The sequence below is a fragment of the Chelonia mydas genome, chromosome 3 (assembly GCF_015237465.2).
Source record: "Chelonia mydas isolate rCheMyd1 chromosome 3, rCheMyd1.pri.v2, whole genome shotgun sequence".
In the NCBI taxonomy this organism is placed as follows: Eukaryota; Metazoa; Chordata; order Testudines; family Cheloniidae; genus Chelonia; species Chelonia mydas.
This window is the reverse complement of record NC_057851.1, coordinates 159,354,195-159,374,495: the sequence shown is the minus strand read 5'-3', so window position 1 is coordinate 159,374,495 and position 20,301 is coordinate 159,354,195. Positions and strand designations below refer to the sequence as shown.

At 38.3% G+C, this 20,301-nt stretch overlaps 1 protein-coding gene across 1 annotated transcript in view; it reads right to left on the bottom strand.

Annotated features, from left to right (window-relative positions):
- Window positions 1-20,301, bottom strand: part of USH2A (usherin) — a 571,481-nt gene that overhangs the window by 358,460 nt on the left and 192,720 nt on the right. The window contains exons 21-25 of the mRNA XM_027827110.3: window positions 13,419-13,549; window positions 7,772-7,898; window positions 7,225-7,326; window positions 2,317-2,505; window positions 1,644-1,774 (exon numbers count right to left, since the gene is read on the bottom strand). Coding sequence (XP_027682911.2) covers window positions 1,644-1,774; window positions 2,317-2,505; window positions 7,225-7,326; window positions 7,772-7,898; window positions 13,419-13,549 — 680 coding nt within the window. The remainder of the gene's footprint in view (window positions 1-1,643; window positions 1,775-2,316; window positions 2,506-7,224; window positions 7,327-7,771; window positions 7,899-13,418; window positions 13,550-20,301) is intronic.

Sequence of the window (20,301 nt, the reverse complement as noted above, 5' to 3'; positions counted from 1 at the left end):
ACTAGCTCAACACCCCAAAAAGAATTCCTAGAATCTAGTGAGATAATTCTGAGTGGAAAGAGCCACATAGTTGAATCTGTATGGATACAAATTCCAAGTCATGAAAATACAAACATACTAGTACGATTATACTACCAGCCTCCAGATCAGGAAAAGGATACTGAATTAACCCTGTTGAGACAGATCAAGGGGGCAACAAAAGCTAAAAAAATAATCATAATGGGTGATGCAAACTTCCTACATATAAATTGGTTAAATATAACAATGGGACAAAGTATAGTGAAGCAATTTATTCTCACCCTAAATGACCACTTCTTGGAACCGCTAAGAGAAGAGATCATTCTCAACCTAATCCCATATAACAAACAGCAGTTGATTCAAGAAGTAACTGTAGTTGAGCGGCCAAGTAACAGTGACCACAATGAAACTAAGTTCAACATCCTTGGAGAAGTAAAGGTACCTAAACCCACGACTGTGACATTAACATTTAAAAACAAAGATACAAAATATAAATCATAAATAAATAAGGAAGCATGGCAAAAAGGCATCTTTGTTCAATTCTCGTCACTCTATGTGAAAAAGGATATAGCAGAGATAAAGGAAGTTCATAGATGGCCAATGTAAATGACTAGAGACATAAAAAACTTCTCTGTGAAGAGAACTGAAGAGACTGGGAAGGTTTTACTGTACAGAGGAAACAAATAAGGGACATGTTATAGGTATAAAATTAATGATGGTGTGCAGGAATTGGACTGGGCTCTTCTGTTCACTTTCGTTCATAATACAAGAACAAGGAGAAATTTCATAAAATTGAAAGGCAGTAAATTTAAAACTAATAAAAGGAAATAGTGTTTCTCACAATACACAATTTACCTGTAGAACTGAAGAGTTTAACAAGACTAAAGGACTGGACTGAAAAAATCCCAAACAGAGTTTTGAAAAAGAAGTAATGCTTCACAGCATAAACCAGCTTCTACCTAATGGAGGTTAGGAAGAAAACTTCGCTATAGGCAGATAATTCCATAGCTGCCCGCTGCAGATTTTCTCCTCGTACCTTCCTCTGAAGGCCACTGTTGGAGACAGGATAATGGACTAAAATGGTCCATTAGTCTGATCCAGTGTGGCAATTCTTATATTCCTATTAAAAATGGATAATTATAGCTAGTAAGAAAAAAAATTCCTGATTATGATGATCTATTAGGGCGTGGAACAGTTTCCTTAGGGAAGTGATGGAACTCTTGTAACTTGGGATAGTTAAACTGAGCTGGATAAAGTCCTTGTAATGTAAATATACAAAAGAGAATAATCCCACACCGTCAAGGGAATGGACTTAATATAGGTCTTTTCCATCTCTAACTGATTCTAATTGCTTACAATCCAGTAGAAAATGTTGCAGTGTATGTGACATACTGATTTTTTCCCTTATTTAAAATATATACATTATTATATTTTTTTCTTTTCAACCCTTTTACTATACATTTTAAAATGTTGTACAGATTGGTATTTGGTGAACATATACAAGATTACATGGTTTGAAAAAATAAAAAACTACAAATGATAGGGTTTTTAGGGAGAGACAGTAACAAGAAAATCTCATACAAGGTATCTGAAAAAAATTTGTAATAATTCATTTCTGAACCTACTGCAAGGTAATCTGGCCCTTCTTTGTTGTAAACAAACAGAAGTAATCCATTCAGCTGGTCTGTTCTAAACTTAAAGGAGATCTCAAAGTCGAGTCCACCATGAAAAATATCTGAACGGAGTTCCAGGAACCCTTGAAAGACAAAACAACACACGTTTTTAAAATAAATAAATCAAAGCAGAAATCAAAAGTAAGGAAAGATGCTGCATTGCAGAGTCATTTATAGAATTCTAACAGAGGATGCTGCGTTGATGTTCATTCAGCCTTGTAAAGCCACTTCATCATCAAATGGAGCAAAAACTCAGAAAGGAGAAACAGTGCAACAACCTAATACTTCACTGTGATGTTGGCATCATGGTGTTCCATTGATGCATCACGGTATTTTGTGTTAATATTCAGTAGGTGTGCCCTCTCCTTTTGTAGCCACAATCAGCGCCTGCAAAATATTTCATTGTAGTAAATGTGTGTGCATCTCAAGCAGCTGCACCTCTTGCTGACTGTAATTCATTCTGTGAGCATGAATTGCTCTTGTAAACACAGAAGCTAAGCCTTAGCCCAGCTGAAAATAACCCTGTATAAGTAAGAGTGTGTTTAAAAAGAGGACAATTGAAAAACAGGTGCGATAATTTATTCAATTTGAGAATTGATTGGTCCACTATAATACACTATTTTACCTTTGCCAAGAAAATGTGCTCCTTCCATAAGGACAGTGGGACATCCTTCCCAACTCTGATAGACGTTGTTTTGCTCTTCAGCATCCTGCCATTCTAAAGGTTCCCAATTTTCATAGGGATTGTGTTTTTTTTTCAAAAACACATCACTGAGACACCCCACAAAACCTTTCTGGATTATTGTCTTAGTCCCTGCAAAAGTGAAAATATCATTTAGGAAATGAACCACCTGATATTAAAATAAAGACAAATATGCATACATATCATACTTCACACACAGATGGAGAGGTATATATGTATATAAATATCAATCTCTTTATGGATCACCTCCCTGGGTCAAATCCAGACTTTAGTGCCTGGCCAGCCATTAGGGGGAGCAGCCACCACTCTTTGGCCTGGGAGTATTCTGAACTTGCTGAACTGCTTCATGGAGGCTCCTTTACATCAACAGCGAAAGTAGCCCATATGGATGTAACAGTGCGTACATGCCCCATGAGGATTCTAAGGGAATCCTTCTAGATTAGCACTCCTCCAATTCAGGTTTTACTTCTTAAAAATACCATGAGGAAGGGGATGCAATCAGTGAAAGGAAAGATGTGGTCTCATAGAAGCAGCTGTTTCTGAATCTGGCCTTGGACCCCAAAATCAGAGTTTCCTGAGCAGTATGGGCTCAAACTCCCCTCTCCACTCAATACAAGGGACAGGGGAGGGGTCTGGGTAGTTCCTATCCAATATCTCTAAGAAATACAGGTGAACAGGGTTTCTTGGCCCTAGCTGGGGAAAGACATGTTGGGAGATAAGAGATTGCATACATCCATTTTTCCTAACTGGAGAGGAATCTGTAATAAGGCAGGTTTTGCTGATGGCCCTCTCCTGAAAAATATATATAAGTAAACCCACTCTGATTAGTTTGTTTGCATAGTCCTTTTGAGTTAAAGGGGGTTCTGAGGCAGACACCTGGGATGATTGTCTGAACCAATTTCTTAAAAGACTATGGACACGTTTTTCTGTTTTTGGTGAACTGAAATAAAGACACAGAAAGTGGAAGCTTCTTGGTTTACTAATCCCATGGACTTGCTGAGTTTTTTGTTGGTTTCATTGTTTTGTTTTTTACCTAACCTACCAGATCAGGGCACTTTATGTAATACCTACATGCACTCATGGGTTCCCCACCCCCATTCCCTGTGTGCTGCATTGCTGGGAAACACGTATGGAACAAGACTCCACAATGTGGAGGGGAGCCACCCTCTTGTGTGCTCCCTGATATCCAGCCTCATATTAAGTAGCATAGCTACATTGGCTGCACTGCCAAAGAGCCCTCTGCAGCTACTCAGGAAGGGACAGAATTTGCCCCTCTGTGTTATAACTGGATGTTTAATGACAAAAGTAAGTTTGTGCTACTTTTGATTCCTGTAAACCCTGCAGAGTTAACACAATGACAAGAGAGTGAGCTGGAGTCTACTCCAGGCAGCAAATCATGAAAGCAAGTTGTCAACTAAGTTCTAAGTCTTTATTACTGATGGTGCTATAAACTCAAAAACACTGTTTGACTTTCAGATCCCAGTGCTGTCAGTCAGGAAAAACATCTTTTTACTTATAAACTGAGCAAACATGATACGGAGTCACTGAGACACAACAAATATGTCCCAGAATACCATTTTTACATAGTCACTTCTTAGACTCTAAGAGCATGGAGGATTTTAAACAGTGGTAAAATTACAGTGTGTGTAATCTGCATTCTCCTTGCATGTGGACACAGCCATGTGAGGAAAGTGCAAAATATCACAATAGAGGTCCAAACTGCGGTCTGCATGGGTGAAATATACCCAGATCCTTATCTAAACAGATCATAAGTAACCCATTTACCCACTTCACTGTGTTCCACTGCTCATAGTATAATGCGCATTGTATGCAGATGTATGAAGTAGGCAATAAAAATTCAAGTACATAAGCAATTAAGAGAAATAGTATGGTCCAGTGGCGCCAGACTGGGATCCGGGAGATCTGGCTTCAGTACCCTGAAGTCTTTTAGTTTCTCAGTTCTCCACCTGTAAAATGCGCATGACAGTACTTCCCAACTCCCTACACAGCGGTGTTTTAAGGATAAATACAGCAAAATTGTGAGGAACTCAGATGCTACAATAATGGGAGCCATACAAGTACCTAAATTATCTAGATAGACAGATAGCAACTAAAGCTGGTGAAAACACTGTAGTGTAGCATTGTTTCCTACGCTCCAGTACTGGACTAATTACTGAGCATTGTGTTAGGAGTCACCCTACTGCTAGAGTTACTTTATTTTGGATGAAATGTGAAAAAGTCTCACTTACTTGTAGACATTCAAGAAGCCATGGCAATTTTGCACAAGTAGGGTGTTATGTCCAGTGTCCTGGTTAAATATAACTATCCATTACATTTGAGTTTGGGTAGCAGTCTACATTCCTCTACTGTTTCAACTGGACAAAGCACCTTTCTGTCCTATACAGGCATGCAGTGCTGCTAAGCTAAATTGTTGTTGCATTTCACCCTTGATGTTTTGTAGTTAAGTTCTTGGGTGAGTCAATTTGTGGGAATGAAAGGTGTAGTTTTAAATTGATGGACGCCAAGTAATTTTGAATGAAAAATTACTAAAAAATATTTAGTTTAGAGAACCAAGACATGATAGGCCAGCTCTTACCAACTGTTTCTCTTACTGCCAATACAGAAGCTTGGCTCACACAGAAGCTAAAGACCAACCAAAGTAATCACAGTTATTAACCACAGCTCTTTTATTGTTCAAGAAAGGTAAAGAAAACATCAAACACCACCAACAAATGTTAAACTGGTTACTTCTGCTACAATCTATTCTGTATGTCTCTCTATGGAGAGTTTTAACAGAGATTACATCCCTAAGAACACACACCTGAGGTGTGCTTTCCTCTTTGTTAGTTAATACCAAAGCATATTGTTTTCCCAAATTATTGTGAATCCATTCTTTACTATATCTTTAAGATAACTAAGAATGTTTATATATGGGCAAAATAATTTTGTATCAGAGAGGTGGACCTGTTGGTTATTAATAAATAACCAGTCAGTATATAGCTGGCCAAGTAAGCAACCTTAACTACATCCTATGAAACCAAAGAAATATTTATATCAGTTACTTATAGGAAGCCATTTAAGGAGCTGTCTTGAGACAGGCCAATTAACCAATATTAAGAATTTTAAATCCAATTAAATACCACTATTTCTCTGTTTACCAATGTTTAGCCTGTCTCCTCATGGACTAACCATTTGGTGGTTAACAGGAGAAACTGTTAGTCTTTTAAGTTACAACAGCATTTCAATATTCCAACAAAACATTCCAAAAGTTTTAAACCTAGTCCCTTGGCAATGTTTTAGCTAACTTTCTCTCATCAATCCATGTTGAAGTCTTGGAGAGGTTTCCTTTGGTTGGTTTCTTCTTGAGTCTTCTCTGTTTTTCTTATCTGTCTTTGGCAGCTTGCTTGTAGAGATGGACAGAATGAGTTACATAGTGCTTGCTGCCTAAGCAGAGTAGCAGGGGGTGAGAGTGGGGAGCTCACTTCTGTCTTATATACCCTTCTCCTTTTCATTAAACTGTGAGAAAACATACCTCTTCCATGCTTCTTTAGATTCAAGTTGGTTGCTGTCCCTCTTTCATTGGCTCCATGCCTTGGGCCATGGCTTAGGTGACACTTTCAGCTCCTGAATATGCATTTTGTTTAATGAATATACAACATTTCTTTAATTGCCTTTGTTCTTGTGGCCAGAAAGATCAAGATAGAGTTAAAACTAACTTTAAAATTTTTCTTTTTATTCAGTTCATTTTCTGAGATATTTTCAGTTTAATAGAGTTTGATGGAAAAGAAAATTCTGTTTTCCAAAAGTCCAAACATGCCTGTTTTTTAGGAGTTCTTAGAAAGAGCTTTTTAATTATACCCAACTTGACCCTTTTCTGAAGGATCTGGAGCTGGGAACCAGAGGCAGAAAGGCCCCTCTTGCCATACCACAGAGGGCAACACCACTGAAATTATGATTCTGTAGATTTTTCTGAATCAAATGACACTTCTCTTACCTTTCTGTCACTAACTTGCCCACGGAATGAGATTTTACTACTTTATGCTCCCAGACAATGTTTGTGTGGCTTTAAACTCAGGTTTTCCTTTGAAAAGAAATGGGGAAGGGAGATGGTATAGCCCCACTTTACCTCTAGATTTATTGCTCTGATAACACAAACCTGCATTCCTGTCACAATCAGGTTTCTTCCTAAAAATGTTTATGTGGTAAGTCTGCTTGATGTTTGCTTGTGCTTGGGACACAGAAGTAGAAAACATCTGGAATTTCTTCTATTAGCTTTAACAGTTTTTAACATAATTAGCTAAACGTGTATTGTCCAATTTCTAAGCATCCTTGCTATAGCACGCTATTAATATTCAGTAAAGGCACAAAAAATTTTGTAATGACAAAATTATTATAACTAAATTTTTTATTAATATTGTTTTTGCATCAACACTGAGGTCTCTCCCACACAATATATATTTATAGTTATGAAAAGTACTTTGGAATCCTTATGCTACATAAATTATGAAATGTGCTCACCTGCTTTCTGTATATGTTACTAACTTAAATGTACGTATCCTATATAAGTCAACATATGCGTGAAGTAATGTTGCTTATATTGCTAGTGAACTCAGCCAAAAAGCAATTTCTATAATTGAAGATGAAAATACAAGAAAATTTGTGAGAATGTATTTTTGATTAAACAATTATCTAAATAATTATGGAAATTAAGTGCTGCCCTCGGGTTCCTGGCAAATTATCAGTGCAGCCCTCAGCGTTGCAAAGGTAGGTAAGTCAACTCCACTGTAGTGGATTTCAGATACATCACATGAATAACACAACTATACTCACTCATGTCCTTTCTTAGGATAGTATAATCCTGTGGAAGTCCTCCAACAAAAACACCTGTGTTTTCCCCAATAATGGTACTACCACTTGTAGCTGAGGAAAAACCTAAAAAAAGAAAGGGTGTTATTTTTCTATGCAAAGTTTTCAATAAATCTGTAATTTAATAGTGATGCTGTATCACATATTAGATCCAGGATTCAAATATAGTACTATGCATGCTTATATTGTGCCCTTTTACACAAGCCTGAGGATGCTTTACAAAGGCATTTTACAATAGAATAACGTAATAGCAGCATATCATCAAGAAGTATAAAAAGAGGCAAAAATCCTCAAGTCTAGTATTAAAATTGACAATGATTTAGAGACTATAGCTATTGCAGAAAGACTTTATTTTGGATGGCAAGAACTGTACAATGTACTGTGACCAATTTTGTCATGAAAATTTGTGCAAATATTTTCGACACACAAAAGAGGGTAAATAGTGAAAGTGAACGCAAGTGAGTGATATCCTGATGATAATGATATAATGTGAAGGAATGGGTTAAATTACCTGTGTACTGACTATCCACAGTGATTTTTCCCAAAGCCTGATTTCTTGTAGCAATTATATGGTGCCAAACGTTATCATTGTATTGTCTTCCACCATCATTGGTTGGAGTAACTGCCACTGCAGATCCCTTTCAAGAAATATTTAAAATATTAATAGAAGGTACCTGTGATGTTCCCCTCTCTATTTAAATTTATGCTAAAATAGTGAATAATGGTTAACACTGAGCAAGCTTTACTTATCTCTTTGTAATCCCAATCCTTGGTAAAGTAGCCTACTCAAAAGTTTGTGTAGGACTAGGGATCCAGTTTAATTGCTACTATGAGTTAGAGCCTAAATTCTTTTCTGACTTACACCCTCTGCAGCTCCACTGATTTCAGTGAGGGGGTAGGAATAAACTGAAATTCTGTAATATTTCAACAGACCGTTATTGGATGACTGTTACTCAGCCTGCAGTGTGTGAAATGAGTCTCTAGTGTACAGGAGCCACCATCACATTTAACACTAATTGGGATTGTTGTTTGGCAGTTTCTGTCTCTAGGTAGTCTCTCTAAGTGAAGGTCAGGAATACTTATAGGGCAGTATTGGGAATCTTGCACTGCCATTGTTCACCCCATTCTGTGGATAAGGAGAAGACTTCAATCTTAAGGACAGTCAGTCCAGTTTTTTTGGAGAAGAGAAAAGTCATATAAAAAATTCAGCAGAAAAAAATCAGAGGGGGATGGTTTTAAGATGCCATTCATATGTAAGAGATGCATGCAAAACAAATGCTAATCTAATCATAACTCTTTCCCATTTATATTAAAATTATTTTAGACATACAAAATTGTAAATGATAAGATAAGTGAGACACACTTGGAGACCTCAATGGTTAACGTCTAGTACAAAACTTTTCTAAATACACCAGGTAAAAGGAAAATAACTGGTGCAGACAGCACGTCAAAATGAATTATTCATTTTTTTAAACAGATATTTCTCTCATAATACTGTAGGAAAAGTGACGGTGTCATAGGGCAATTCCTAGGGATTGATGTCTGATTGGTGTTTAAATCTCCCAGTAATCCTTAATAAATACAATCCCAGAGCATTAAATTACACCTGACTTGCAGGGATAAAGTGCCTTTTTCCAAGGAATTCAATATTATTCAATAGAATTCACCCTTCAGGGCAGGATATCCCTGCAGAACAGACAGAATTTTAAGGCTACAGAACCATATGTTGACCCTTCGTTGTTACTGTTTCAGTAAAACTTTAAAATACTTTGAGTGGAATCACATCAATGAAGTCAGTGGGAGCTTTGCCAGCGACTTCATTGGGACCACAATTTCACCTTTTGTTCTTAAAAGCAAAACGCTGTACTTGGACAATGCACTGCCTATAACACTAAAAGAAGCCAGCTTAATGTATCACTCTTGGAGAATGGAACATTTGAACAAATCATTAGCTTTTATTTTTAAAATCAAGAAGTCACATTCTAATTAGTAAGTGAAGTAGCTCTCACTGGTGATTCCAATTTACATTAGAGAGATGCTGGCCTTAATGGCAAAGAGTAGACTCTTGTTTTAATGCTAGTTTCCACCTCAAATCTCAAACACAGGACATAAGCTTCTTGTTAATAGATCTCAGGTGATTAGGGGGAAGAGCAAAAAATAAATGTTTGCTATGAGGCAAGCTTGACAATGAAATACCATGAATGCTTGACAATGAATTACTGTGCTCTCTAATTATTATCACAATTCTTATGCACCCCTTATGATAAAGAAAGAGAAGTGTTATGCTAATGTGTTATCTTTCGTACAAACACCTGAAGCAACGATTAATAATAATCTCTCTCTATGGCACTTTTTGTCTAGAGATCTCAAAGTGCCATAACTATTTAATTAAAGATTCACAACCCCACTGTGAGCTAAAAATAATTACCCCCATTTTAAAAATGGGAAAAAGTGAGGCTAAGAAATAAGAAGTAAGCCAATTAATAATGGATAGGATGAGGATAGTTGGTCATAGTTGATTTTTTTAAATCACACTTTTATTTGTTGAGATTTTAACCACCAAAACCTACTTAGCCATACATTTTCCACTTTAATGAATGCAGATATAAAAACTGTGTACATTTTGATTGTATCTGTTTCCTCCACTCTTCATATATTGCTTGTCTTCTTAGGTTGTAAGCTTTTTGGGCAAGATTGTATCTTATTGTATGTGTGGTCAATGTCTACGACATTTTGGGTGCTATCAGAATACAAATAATAATATTAATAACATAACTTGCCCAAAGGCACAGAAAGATGGAGAGGCAAATGCAAGACAGTGGCAAATCCAAGAACAGAATCCAGGAGTCCTGACTCCCAATCCCCCTGTTCTAACAACTAGACCACAATGTGTGTTCAAGCATTCCAAAAAGGACATTTCCATGCTCCTAAGAAATAAATAAAATGCCATCACTAATCAAGATAAAAATGAGGAAAGAAGATCTCTGAATATGTATTTGAGGCATTGCCACTGTTGGCAGCAAGATACCAGGATAGATAGAGCAATGGTCTAATCTAGTATGCATTGTCTATCTGCCTACAAAATGCTAATATGCCAACTACAGAAAAACTTTATTAAAGAAGAGCTTTCTTGTATCTTTTTCTCCCTCCCCCCCCATATTTGTTAATATTGGAGCAACCCTATTCAATGGGATAAACTACATGATAGGTAGAGATGTGAAAGATTATTATAAACTGTATATCTCTTCTACAGATGGAGCTGAAAGCACGTTAAATTCATATTCTAATTTAGCCTAAGATTGCAAATATAAGTGTACAGTGGTTTCTACAATTTGGTTTAAAACTGGCTGCAATTAGGCCAAATCCTGCAAAATCCTATGCTGTACCAGAAATAGGGACCATTCACAGTGGTAAAGTTAAGCGTAAGTGTTTGAAGGTTGTCGCCCTATATTGCAATTTCCTTACAACTAGGTGAAATCAGTCCCTCTGAACAAGAAGCAGCTGAGACTTATGGATACTCATCTGTACAGTAAGTAAAACTTCCCAGGCAATTACTTAACTGCAAAAATGCTATTTTGCTTAGATAGTAGATATTAATAAAGGAAAATTACCTTTACAAATTGTTACTCTGAGGACAGATTTCATAAAACTATTTTCCAAACTTGCAAATAAACTCTTGTTTTGTTTTAGCAATAGTTACTGGCATCTCTGAAAGTAGTAGCTCATTTGCCACTGTCCGGCAGTAAATGAAAAAGATAGATCTGTAATTTTTGTTGACACCTTTGTTCTCTCCCTTTCAGTGATCTTAATATTACAGGTTTCAGAGTAACAGCCGTGTTAGTCTGTATTCGTAAAAAGAAAAGGAGTACTTGTGGCACCTTAGAGACTAACCAGTTTATTTGAGCATGAGCTTTCGTGAGCTACAGCTCACTTCATCGGATGCATATGCATCCGATGAAGTGAGCTGTAGCTCACGAAAGCTCATGCTCAAATAAACTGCTTAATATTACACTGATGGAAAAAAGGTAGTGTACTAATGCGAAAAATACTAATGTGATTCTGTTGAACACTACTATCACAACCTTTAAAGCTGCATTAGCCTAAAGGAATAAAGCTCCATTCCGTTCAAACTTTATCTGAGTGTTGCTGGCCAGCATACAGATACTTAATGTAATATGTTTCTACAGTATGTTTTTAATTGGATGCTGTCACTGAGCATACCATGCATGAGAATATGTATGATGTATTTAAGATTATAAAAAGGGAGTAATTTCCCATGAGCATATGTAGTATGTTTTCCACATAGATGCATGTGCCTTTCTTAAAGGTACCTGCATCCTAGGTATGCAGGCTTGGTTTGTGTATCAGTTCACTGTCCCACAATGATAACACAAACCCAAACGCACTTACATGCACCCAGGCATTTTTTCATATACTATTTTTATTGTCTTCTACCTTATTTCAACATTTTAATATTTTACAAACACACATTTCATTATCGTAGTTTAATAATTAAAACCAGAACTGGTGTCATGCCCAATTAATGTGCCCTGGTAGCATGCCCATTAGTTTTTCCATTAGTGAATTCAACAATACTAATGGGATTACTAGCATGGGATGCTAATTGGGCGTGACATAAGAAACTGGCTTACTTCTTAGCATACCCTTGCTAATGATGAAATTAATGAGCATTTTATTAAATGCTGTCTCATCAAAGTGTACTTAGTTAGCGTTAAAATTGTTACAAACGATGCTGCATTCTAAAGATCAGGTGTCTGAATAAGTAGTTCTTCATATTATGTTTGGCAACAATCGAAAGCATTAATAGTTTTATACATCAGAAACCACATTTTATTTGTAACTAGTTCAAGCTGGGACCACAAAACCTCATGTGCCAACCTGTGCTTAATTTTGGAGGAAACTATTCTCTGGATTCAAAATACATTCCACAAAACGCTTCTGTAACACATTTTTACCAGAGTCGCAGAATGATACTGTGACCATATTTAAATATTCTTATGTAAAACAAGGCAAAATCACATTTGCAAAATCAAACGCTTTGTAGGGATCATATCTGAATTAATTTCTTGAACCATTTGCCAGGCCTGAATTGTTAGCAGCTCCCGGTTGCCAAAAAATGTGTGTGCTTTCTCTGTTGAAGTATTTTAGGCTAAATCCCTAGAGTAGGGGCTCTCCATTTATCTACATCACCCATACCATCCATCAGAAAGAGTACTGTACCCATCACAAAGAGTCCCCAGTTCTGATTAAGACCTTGGCCACTATTATAATCAAAATATATAAGAAAGTCACAGCACTATGAGCCTCATTCAAAGCCTAATGAAGGTAATGGGAGGCTTTCCACTGACTTCAATGGGCTTTGGATCAGACCGCAGAGCGCAATCCTGGCCCCACTGAAGCCACTGAAAAAAATCCCATTTACGTCAAAGGGGCAGGATTTCATTCTAAGTTCTTTTAAAAGTAGTGAACTAATGCAGTCACCTAATTCACACATTGCATAACTTAAATCAATCAGAGTGGATTTGTCTGTATGATGCTATTGCCACAGAGATGTATTTTTAAATTATACCTATTTTACAAAATAAAAGTATTAATAACAGTATTTAAAAGGATGTATACATTTACATATTCTCGGCACCAATTTAAAGTTAGGGCTCAACTGTGTTTCCACTGAAGTTAATGGGAAAACTCTCATGGACTTCAGTGGGTGTACAATCAAATGGGATGCTGAAAAATATTTACTAGAAAAGTATGCTATCTTCATTTAATAATCAAAAAGAGACATATCCATAACTGTTGTCTTAGTATTTAAAATGAATTTTAAGATGGTACTAACGATTGTTAACTCAGTGGTAATGGTAAGAACAATAGTTTTTAAAAAAATGTAATGCAGCTCTAATTTAAAAATGTTAACACTTGCAAACATAACTAAATGTTACAAAAGCCTGGGGGGGAATCAATGCTTCTTTTCTAAGGATCACCAATTATCTAGGGTATTGAAGAACCCATTAACCAGGATCAATATGAAAAAAATGGAAAAAGCAAGCACCCCCATCATCTTATACCATTAAGCGTACAATATGCCTTGGGGATCTGTAATAAAGCTATATTTCATTTGATCTTTCTCCTTACCGTACCTGTGGATCAAAAAGAAAGTAAGGACGTCCACTCTGTAACTGAAGAGCAATGTATTCCTCTTGATTCCCAGGTGACACAGAGAAAAGAATCAGACCATCAGGTTCCCTGGTTCTAAAGCTCACTTTAATACCTGGTTAGAAAAAGCGGGTGGATAGTTAATGCTAATGATAGCTATGATGAATTCTAGCAGATAAAGACAACTACTTAGAAATGAAAAGCTACTCCCCTGAACAACAACAAAATGGAATATCAAAATGTCACTATGGAAATTTGATAATTAAACCCCATTTAATTATTACACTACATTCTGCTAGCATCACTCAAGCTCAGCAGCACCTTATTCCACGAGCAGCCACGCTGAAATCAAAGCTACTATTTGTGCAATAAGGCATTATTCATGCAGAGTAAAGGGGGCAGAATCTGGCCCTATGTAGTTAAAGAACCTCTTTCTAAAGGAAACATAATTGAAAACAGTTGCAGCCTGTGCCAGTGGCTGAAGACAGGACTGAGAACCTGGAATAATTCAGCTCTAATTCCAGTATTCTCTGTTTTGAATCCTTCTTCAACCGAGTGGCACATCACCTGTACTAATATCCTAATTTAGTTACATTTATATTTTTCTCTGCCTTGCAAAATTGTTACTTCTGCTTGCTCTTTTTGCTCTGCTCCTTTCATGCTACCTGAATTGAACCAGCACAGTGGAAACTAACGCCCGTGGATTTGCCAGCTAGAATTCTCCTGGAGAGCATATGCTTGCCCTTTTGATTTTGTTTTCAGAAAAAAGAAACCCAACAAATTTAGCATGAGAAACTCCTTTCAAAACTCATTTATCCAATAAGTATCAGTGCTCAAATTGGACAATTGCATGTGGTTATGTCACAGCCATGCTTATAATTGCTGGATGAAAAAGTTTGAGGGGAGAAGCTGGAAGAAATTGGTGAAAGGGTAGGTTATACAATCCCTCTATTGCATGCTATCATTATTTTCCAGATCAAGAACTGATTTGCAGTAGCATTTTCATGATTTTCCACTGCTGCTTAGTTCAAATACATCAATACTCATGTCCTTGTGATCCCCATAAAGTACTTAATACAGAACAGGGTAATTTATTGGGTTCTACCCAGCTGTATCAAACAATTCAACCTCTTCACATTCATTTTCCCCTTCTTATGCCAGGCAGAAAATAATAAGTAATGGAAGCTTTTCTTGTAGACAGAATCTATTACAAAAAAATTAAGGAATCATGAATCCAATGCATATTCATATCATATTCATAATGCCAGTTAATTACCTCTACCCATAAGTAGTATCCTTTGACTCACATATTTTAATCACAGTACAAGTTCTCATGCAATATAACACAATGCACTCAGATACGAAGACATTCACTCTAGATCATGAAAATCAATCACGCTATTAAAATACCTACTAAAATCAACTGTACATAACTAACATCAGACAAATATGAAGTACTTCCCAATCAAGTGCTATTTTACCTGAATTAAGTTATACAGGTATTTCAGCTAGAAATATTTCAGCCTTTCCACCGTTCTGGAGGATGGTTCTGACTTTGTCCCCCCTTTCTCCTCTAAAATGGGATTTGTTTTATATATATATATGATATATATTATATTATATATATATTTATTATTACTATTATATATTATATATATTTGTTATTATATATTATATATTATAATTATATATATATAAACCTTTAAAGTAATATAACTTCTTCCCTTGAGGAGAAGGACTAAAGAAAGTACAGAATTAACCAAGTTTAACAGAATCACCACTGATCAGTAAATCCCTTAGATCAAGAGACGTAAGATGCTATTGGATGGCATCAGGATGGTCCACAAAAGACTCTAGCTAATAGATATGGCTTGATGTAATTACACCCTGTTGCATGTTCTAAGAACTAAATAAACAGACACACATTTCAAGAGACCATTCCTCTTCTTGGGAGAGGTTCTGCTTTCTGGGTTTATAAATAACCTGCTGCCAGAAATGATACACTGAAAGGGTGCCTACAAATACAAAAGTGGAAAAAATTGCAATCAGAAGTGCAGAAAGAGGTCCTGCAGGAGATGGGAAAGCTCAGCTTCATACTTAGGGTTACCAGAATCACCAAGAATTGTCACAAGTCTATTTCTGGGAAAGAGAGAAGAAAAAAGTAAGACAGAATAAAGGAAACATGTAGTGGAGAGGGGGCACTCTATTAGCTTGTGAATTCCAAGGTTACCAACTAGTGTGTGAGAATATATTTGTATTATTTGTGACAATCTGGGGAATATGTTTGTGTCCATTTATGAAATCCCCTTTTTTGTTCTGTGAAGTATCGTTTGAGTGCAAATGTGTGGATTAGACTCTCCACTTTGTAATGGAAACAGACGATGTCTGGGAAACTGAAACACAGCCACGAAGGGGACATCAACCTTGAACAGTCAGTTCTACCCAGATGGAGCAATGTGGTTGCTAAGGGCAGAGCCATTGACTTTAATAACTCTTAGACCAGCAACCAACCAGGAGGGTTGGAGCACGGAAATTATCCAGCATAAGAGCAAAGGTGTCACAGACCGATTTTTTTTTCAAATGTTATAGTCTCTCTAAGCAAGGGAGCCAGTCCATTGTGAGACACACAAGACACAGCTGGAGGAGTGGAGGCAGGAGGGACTTTGCCTTCTGCTAAGGACATGGACCAGCCCTCAAAATGCTCAGGTGAGGTCAGGACTCTGAGGCTCTGGAGGGAGGACTGCGTTCAGGTGTTTATTGTTCGCATAGATCTGTAACTCTCCTGTGCTTTCTAAGTGTAAAGAGCATGTATTTAATATGTTCTTATGTAAAGCCTGTGTTCTTTACCTTACCTGCTACATGTCTCCAAAGAATTAAACTATAAACCAGAGTGACCACAAACAGGGGAACTCTGGAAGAGTATGCATAACCAAAAGCAAATGAATTCCAATTCAGCAGTCTCTCGCTGGAGACTGTAATCTGTAATCGCGTGACCAGAGAGATCTCTATCAAGCATTCTTACAACTACAATACCCACCTGTGGAAGTGAAGAAACAGATTGATAGAGCCAGAAGAGTTCCCAGAAGTCACCTACTACAGGACAGGCCTAACAAAGAAAATAACAGAACGCCACTAGCCGTCACCTTCAGCCCCCAACTAAAACCCCTCCAACGCATTATCAAGGCTCTACAACCTATCCTGAAGGATGACCCAACACGCTCACAAATCTTGGGAGACAGGCCAGTCCTTGCCTACAGACAGCCCCCCAACCTGAAGCGAATACTCACCAGCAACCACATACCACACAACAGAACCACTAACCCAGGAACCTATCCCTGCTACAAAGCCCGTTGCCAACTGTGCCCACATATCTATTCAGGGGACACCATCACAGGGCCTAATAACATCAGCCACACTATCAGAGGCTCGTTCACCTGCACATCTACCAATGTGATATATGCCATCTTGTGCCAGCAATGCCCCTCGGCCATGTACATTGGTCAAACTGGACAGTCTCTACGTAAAAGAATAAATGGACACAAATCAGATGTCAAGAATTATAACATTCATAAACCAGTCGGAGAACACTTCAATCTCTCTGGTCACACGATTACAGACATGAAAGTTGCGATATTACAACAGAAAAACTTCAAATCCAGACTCCAGCGAGAGACTGCTGAATTGGAATTCATTTGCAAATTGGATACAATTAACTTAGGCTTGAATAGAGACTGGGAGCGGCTAAGTCATTATGCAAGGTAACCTATTTCCCCTTGTTTTCCTAACCCCCCCCTTCCTCAGATGTTCTTGTTAAACCCTGGATTTGTGCTGGAAATGGCCCACCTTGATTATCACACACATTGTAAGGAGAGTGATCACTCTACATAAGCTATTACCAGCAGGAGAGTGGGGTGGGGGGAGAGAAAACCTTTTGTAGTGATAAACACCCATTTTTTCATGACTTGTGTGTATAAAAGCAAACATCTTCTGTATTTTCCACAGTATGCATCCGATGAAGTGAGCTGTAGCTCACGAAAGCTTATGGTCAAATAAATTGGTTAGTCTCTAAGGTGCCACAAGTACTCCTTTTCTTTTTGCGAATACAGACTAACATGGCTGTTACTCTGAAGAAATTCAAACAACTTTATTTTAGATTACAAAGTCAAGTCCTAGAAGGTTAGAAATGCCAAATTCACCGTTACCCATGTAATCTTAATTCTGGTCCCTTGTGAAATCATCCTGTGCACTGCATGAGGAATGGGTCTTGTGGGAAAAAATCATGGGTGATCACGTAATTAAAGACTATCAAAATGCACATGCAGAAAGCGTGTCTCTTTCACCAGCAGAAGCCGGTTCACTACAAGACATTACGTCACGCACCTTGTCTTTCAAAGCAGAAAGGGGTGGAATTAAGGTTGCACAGGCAACTAAATCTGGCATTGCTAACTTTCGAGAGCTTGACTTTGCAAGCTACATATATATCTTTTACCAGTTTTTTAAATGTAATTTCCTAGGGTTTTTTTTTTAAGGAAAAGAGGTAAAATAAATTATATTATGTACAAATGGAACAAATCCCTATCTTACATCAGTAGCAGCATCCTTCAGCACTGCAACACAGACTTCTTTGTCTACAAGATTAACTATATTAGCTGGCAGCAAGAGAAGGCTGTTAATCCCAGTGTGGTGGATTGGCCACTGATGCCAGCTGCTGGAAGATCACCTAGAATCAGTGGCCAATCCACCACACTGGGACTAACAGCCTTCTCTTGCGGCCAGCTAATATAGTTAATCCTGTAGATAAAGAGATCATCGGGGAAAAACCCACCCTGGTCCAATCTCTCTCTTTCTCTATGCCTCCCCAATAGTTGGGGGAGCTCCTGCCCCACATTGTATCCCCAGAGGGGGGAATAGGCCACTGGGGCCATGTCTTGGATCTGGAGCATGGCTGGGGGGAGACCGGCCTTGCTGTCTTTCCCCCTCTCCCAAGACCCCCAAATACAATGGCTCAAGCAGTTCCGACATGTTCCTAGTGCGGCGTGTGCTGCTGCTACTTCTACAGCAGTTGTATGGGCTTGGCCTTAACGTTCGTGTTCAGTTACTGTGGCAGGATGCCAAAATTTTCAAGAGCAATATAAGTGAGAAAAGGTGAGTCACAAAACTCACCGTCCCAGAGCACCCCCTGGCCGGAAAACCTGGTGTTGCAGCACTCCTGCCGCAATTTCCCCACCATAATCTTCAGCCTACTCCAGTTGCAAAGGTAACTTTTGACCCTTCGGCCAAGCCACTTTTCATGGTAACAAAGAATCCCTTAGTCCAAGTCAAAAAATGTGATATCAAGTCCCCCTCCCTTACAGCACACTCCCAGCAGCAATGGCGTTTCTCATAATATAACTGCCAGCTCCTGATCTCCAACCAACCCCACTGTTTGGGTCAGGTTTACCCTCCTACCAAGGGCCTCTGGCTGGCTGTAGCCTTCACCCAGTTCCTAGCTCAAGGTCAGCTTCTTGCTTCACATTGGAACAGCGTGTCTGGTCTCCTAATTAAGCAGAACTGATTGGCCCCAGGCCTCATGCTCTTAAAGGGGCAGGCTGCCCTCGTATAATGAGAATGGCATTTTTTTTTAAGTTCTACTGAGTTATAAACCGTTGAAAACTTTCAAAGGACAAAGAACAGGCACTTCTTCAGTCCAAAGGCTTTCTCCCTACCTAATTTCAAAGGTCAGTTGCAAACAATGATAGTGTTGGAGTTTCTCCAAAAAGGTTGAAAGAGATTTTGTTTTTTTGGTTTCCTATCATTATAATGGAAAGTGTTAGATAACCTACATAAAGGGGTCACGGCCAGCTCCTAATATTACAAATACACACTTATTAAAGCAGAAGAACTTTAAAAATCACCAAATGCCAGACAGGAGCATCCCTTCTTTTTTTTTCCCCCATGTCCCAAATAGAGGCCAGTTAGAAACTCAATTCCTGCACTCAAGGGTACACATCTCCCCATGAAAGACAGGGAAAAGACAGGGACAATAGCTCACTTCCCTATGAAGAAACTCACAGAGTGCATGGCGATGCCTGCACATTTCCCCTGCCCACTGGAGAGTTCAGAGAAGGATTTTGCCTCCTGAGCTACAGTCTCTTGTAAATTCTGCCTGGGGTGGTACAGTTTTCTCTGAAGAAGTGTCTGTATGTATATAACCTCAGAATTTGCAGCATTGGAAACGTTTCCTAAGTACACAGAAATACTACAGATACGGAGGTAACCTTATCTATTTAAGTTTAACAAAAACACACAAGTTTTGAGGGTTAGCACTGTGAAACTGACCCCTGTGCAGAGGGCCAGCACAGGGACTAGGCACCCATTTACATCTCACTTACACCCTATTTTAAGGTGTAATTGTGATTTAAGTGGTGACAAGTTCTCATGCTAGCCCTCTCTAAAGGGATGGAGTTCACCCTTTATTATTTTTGTTGGAACAAAATATTAGAAAAAGTAAAGCGACTTTCTGGAACAGTCTTCCAAGGGGAGCAGTGGGGGCAAAAAACCGAACAGGCTTCAAGACTGAGCTTGATAAGTTTATGGAGGGGATGGTATGATGGGCTTGCCTACAATGCCATGTGGCCCTTCGGCTACTGCCAATAGCAAAAATCTCCAACAGCCAGAGATGGGACACTAGAATGGAAGGGCTCTGAGTTACTACAGAGAATTCTTTCACGGGTATCTGCCTGGTGGGTCTTGTCCACATGCTGATCGCCATATTTGGGATAAGGAAGGTCAGATTGGCAGAGATCCTGGGGGATTTTCACCGCCCCTTGCAACCATGATTTGAGGACGTTGGTAACTCAGCCAGCAGTTAGGGGTCTATTACAGGAG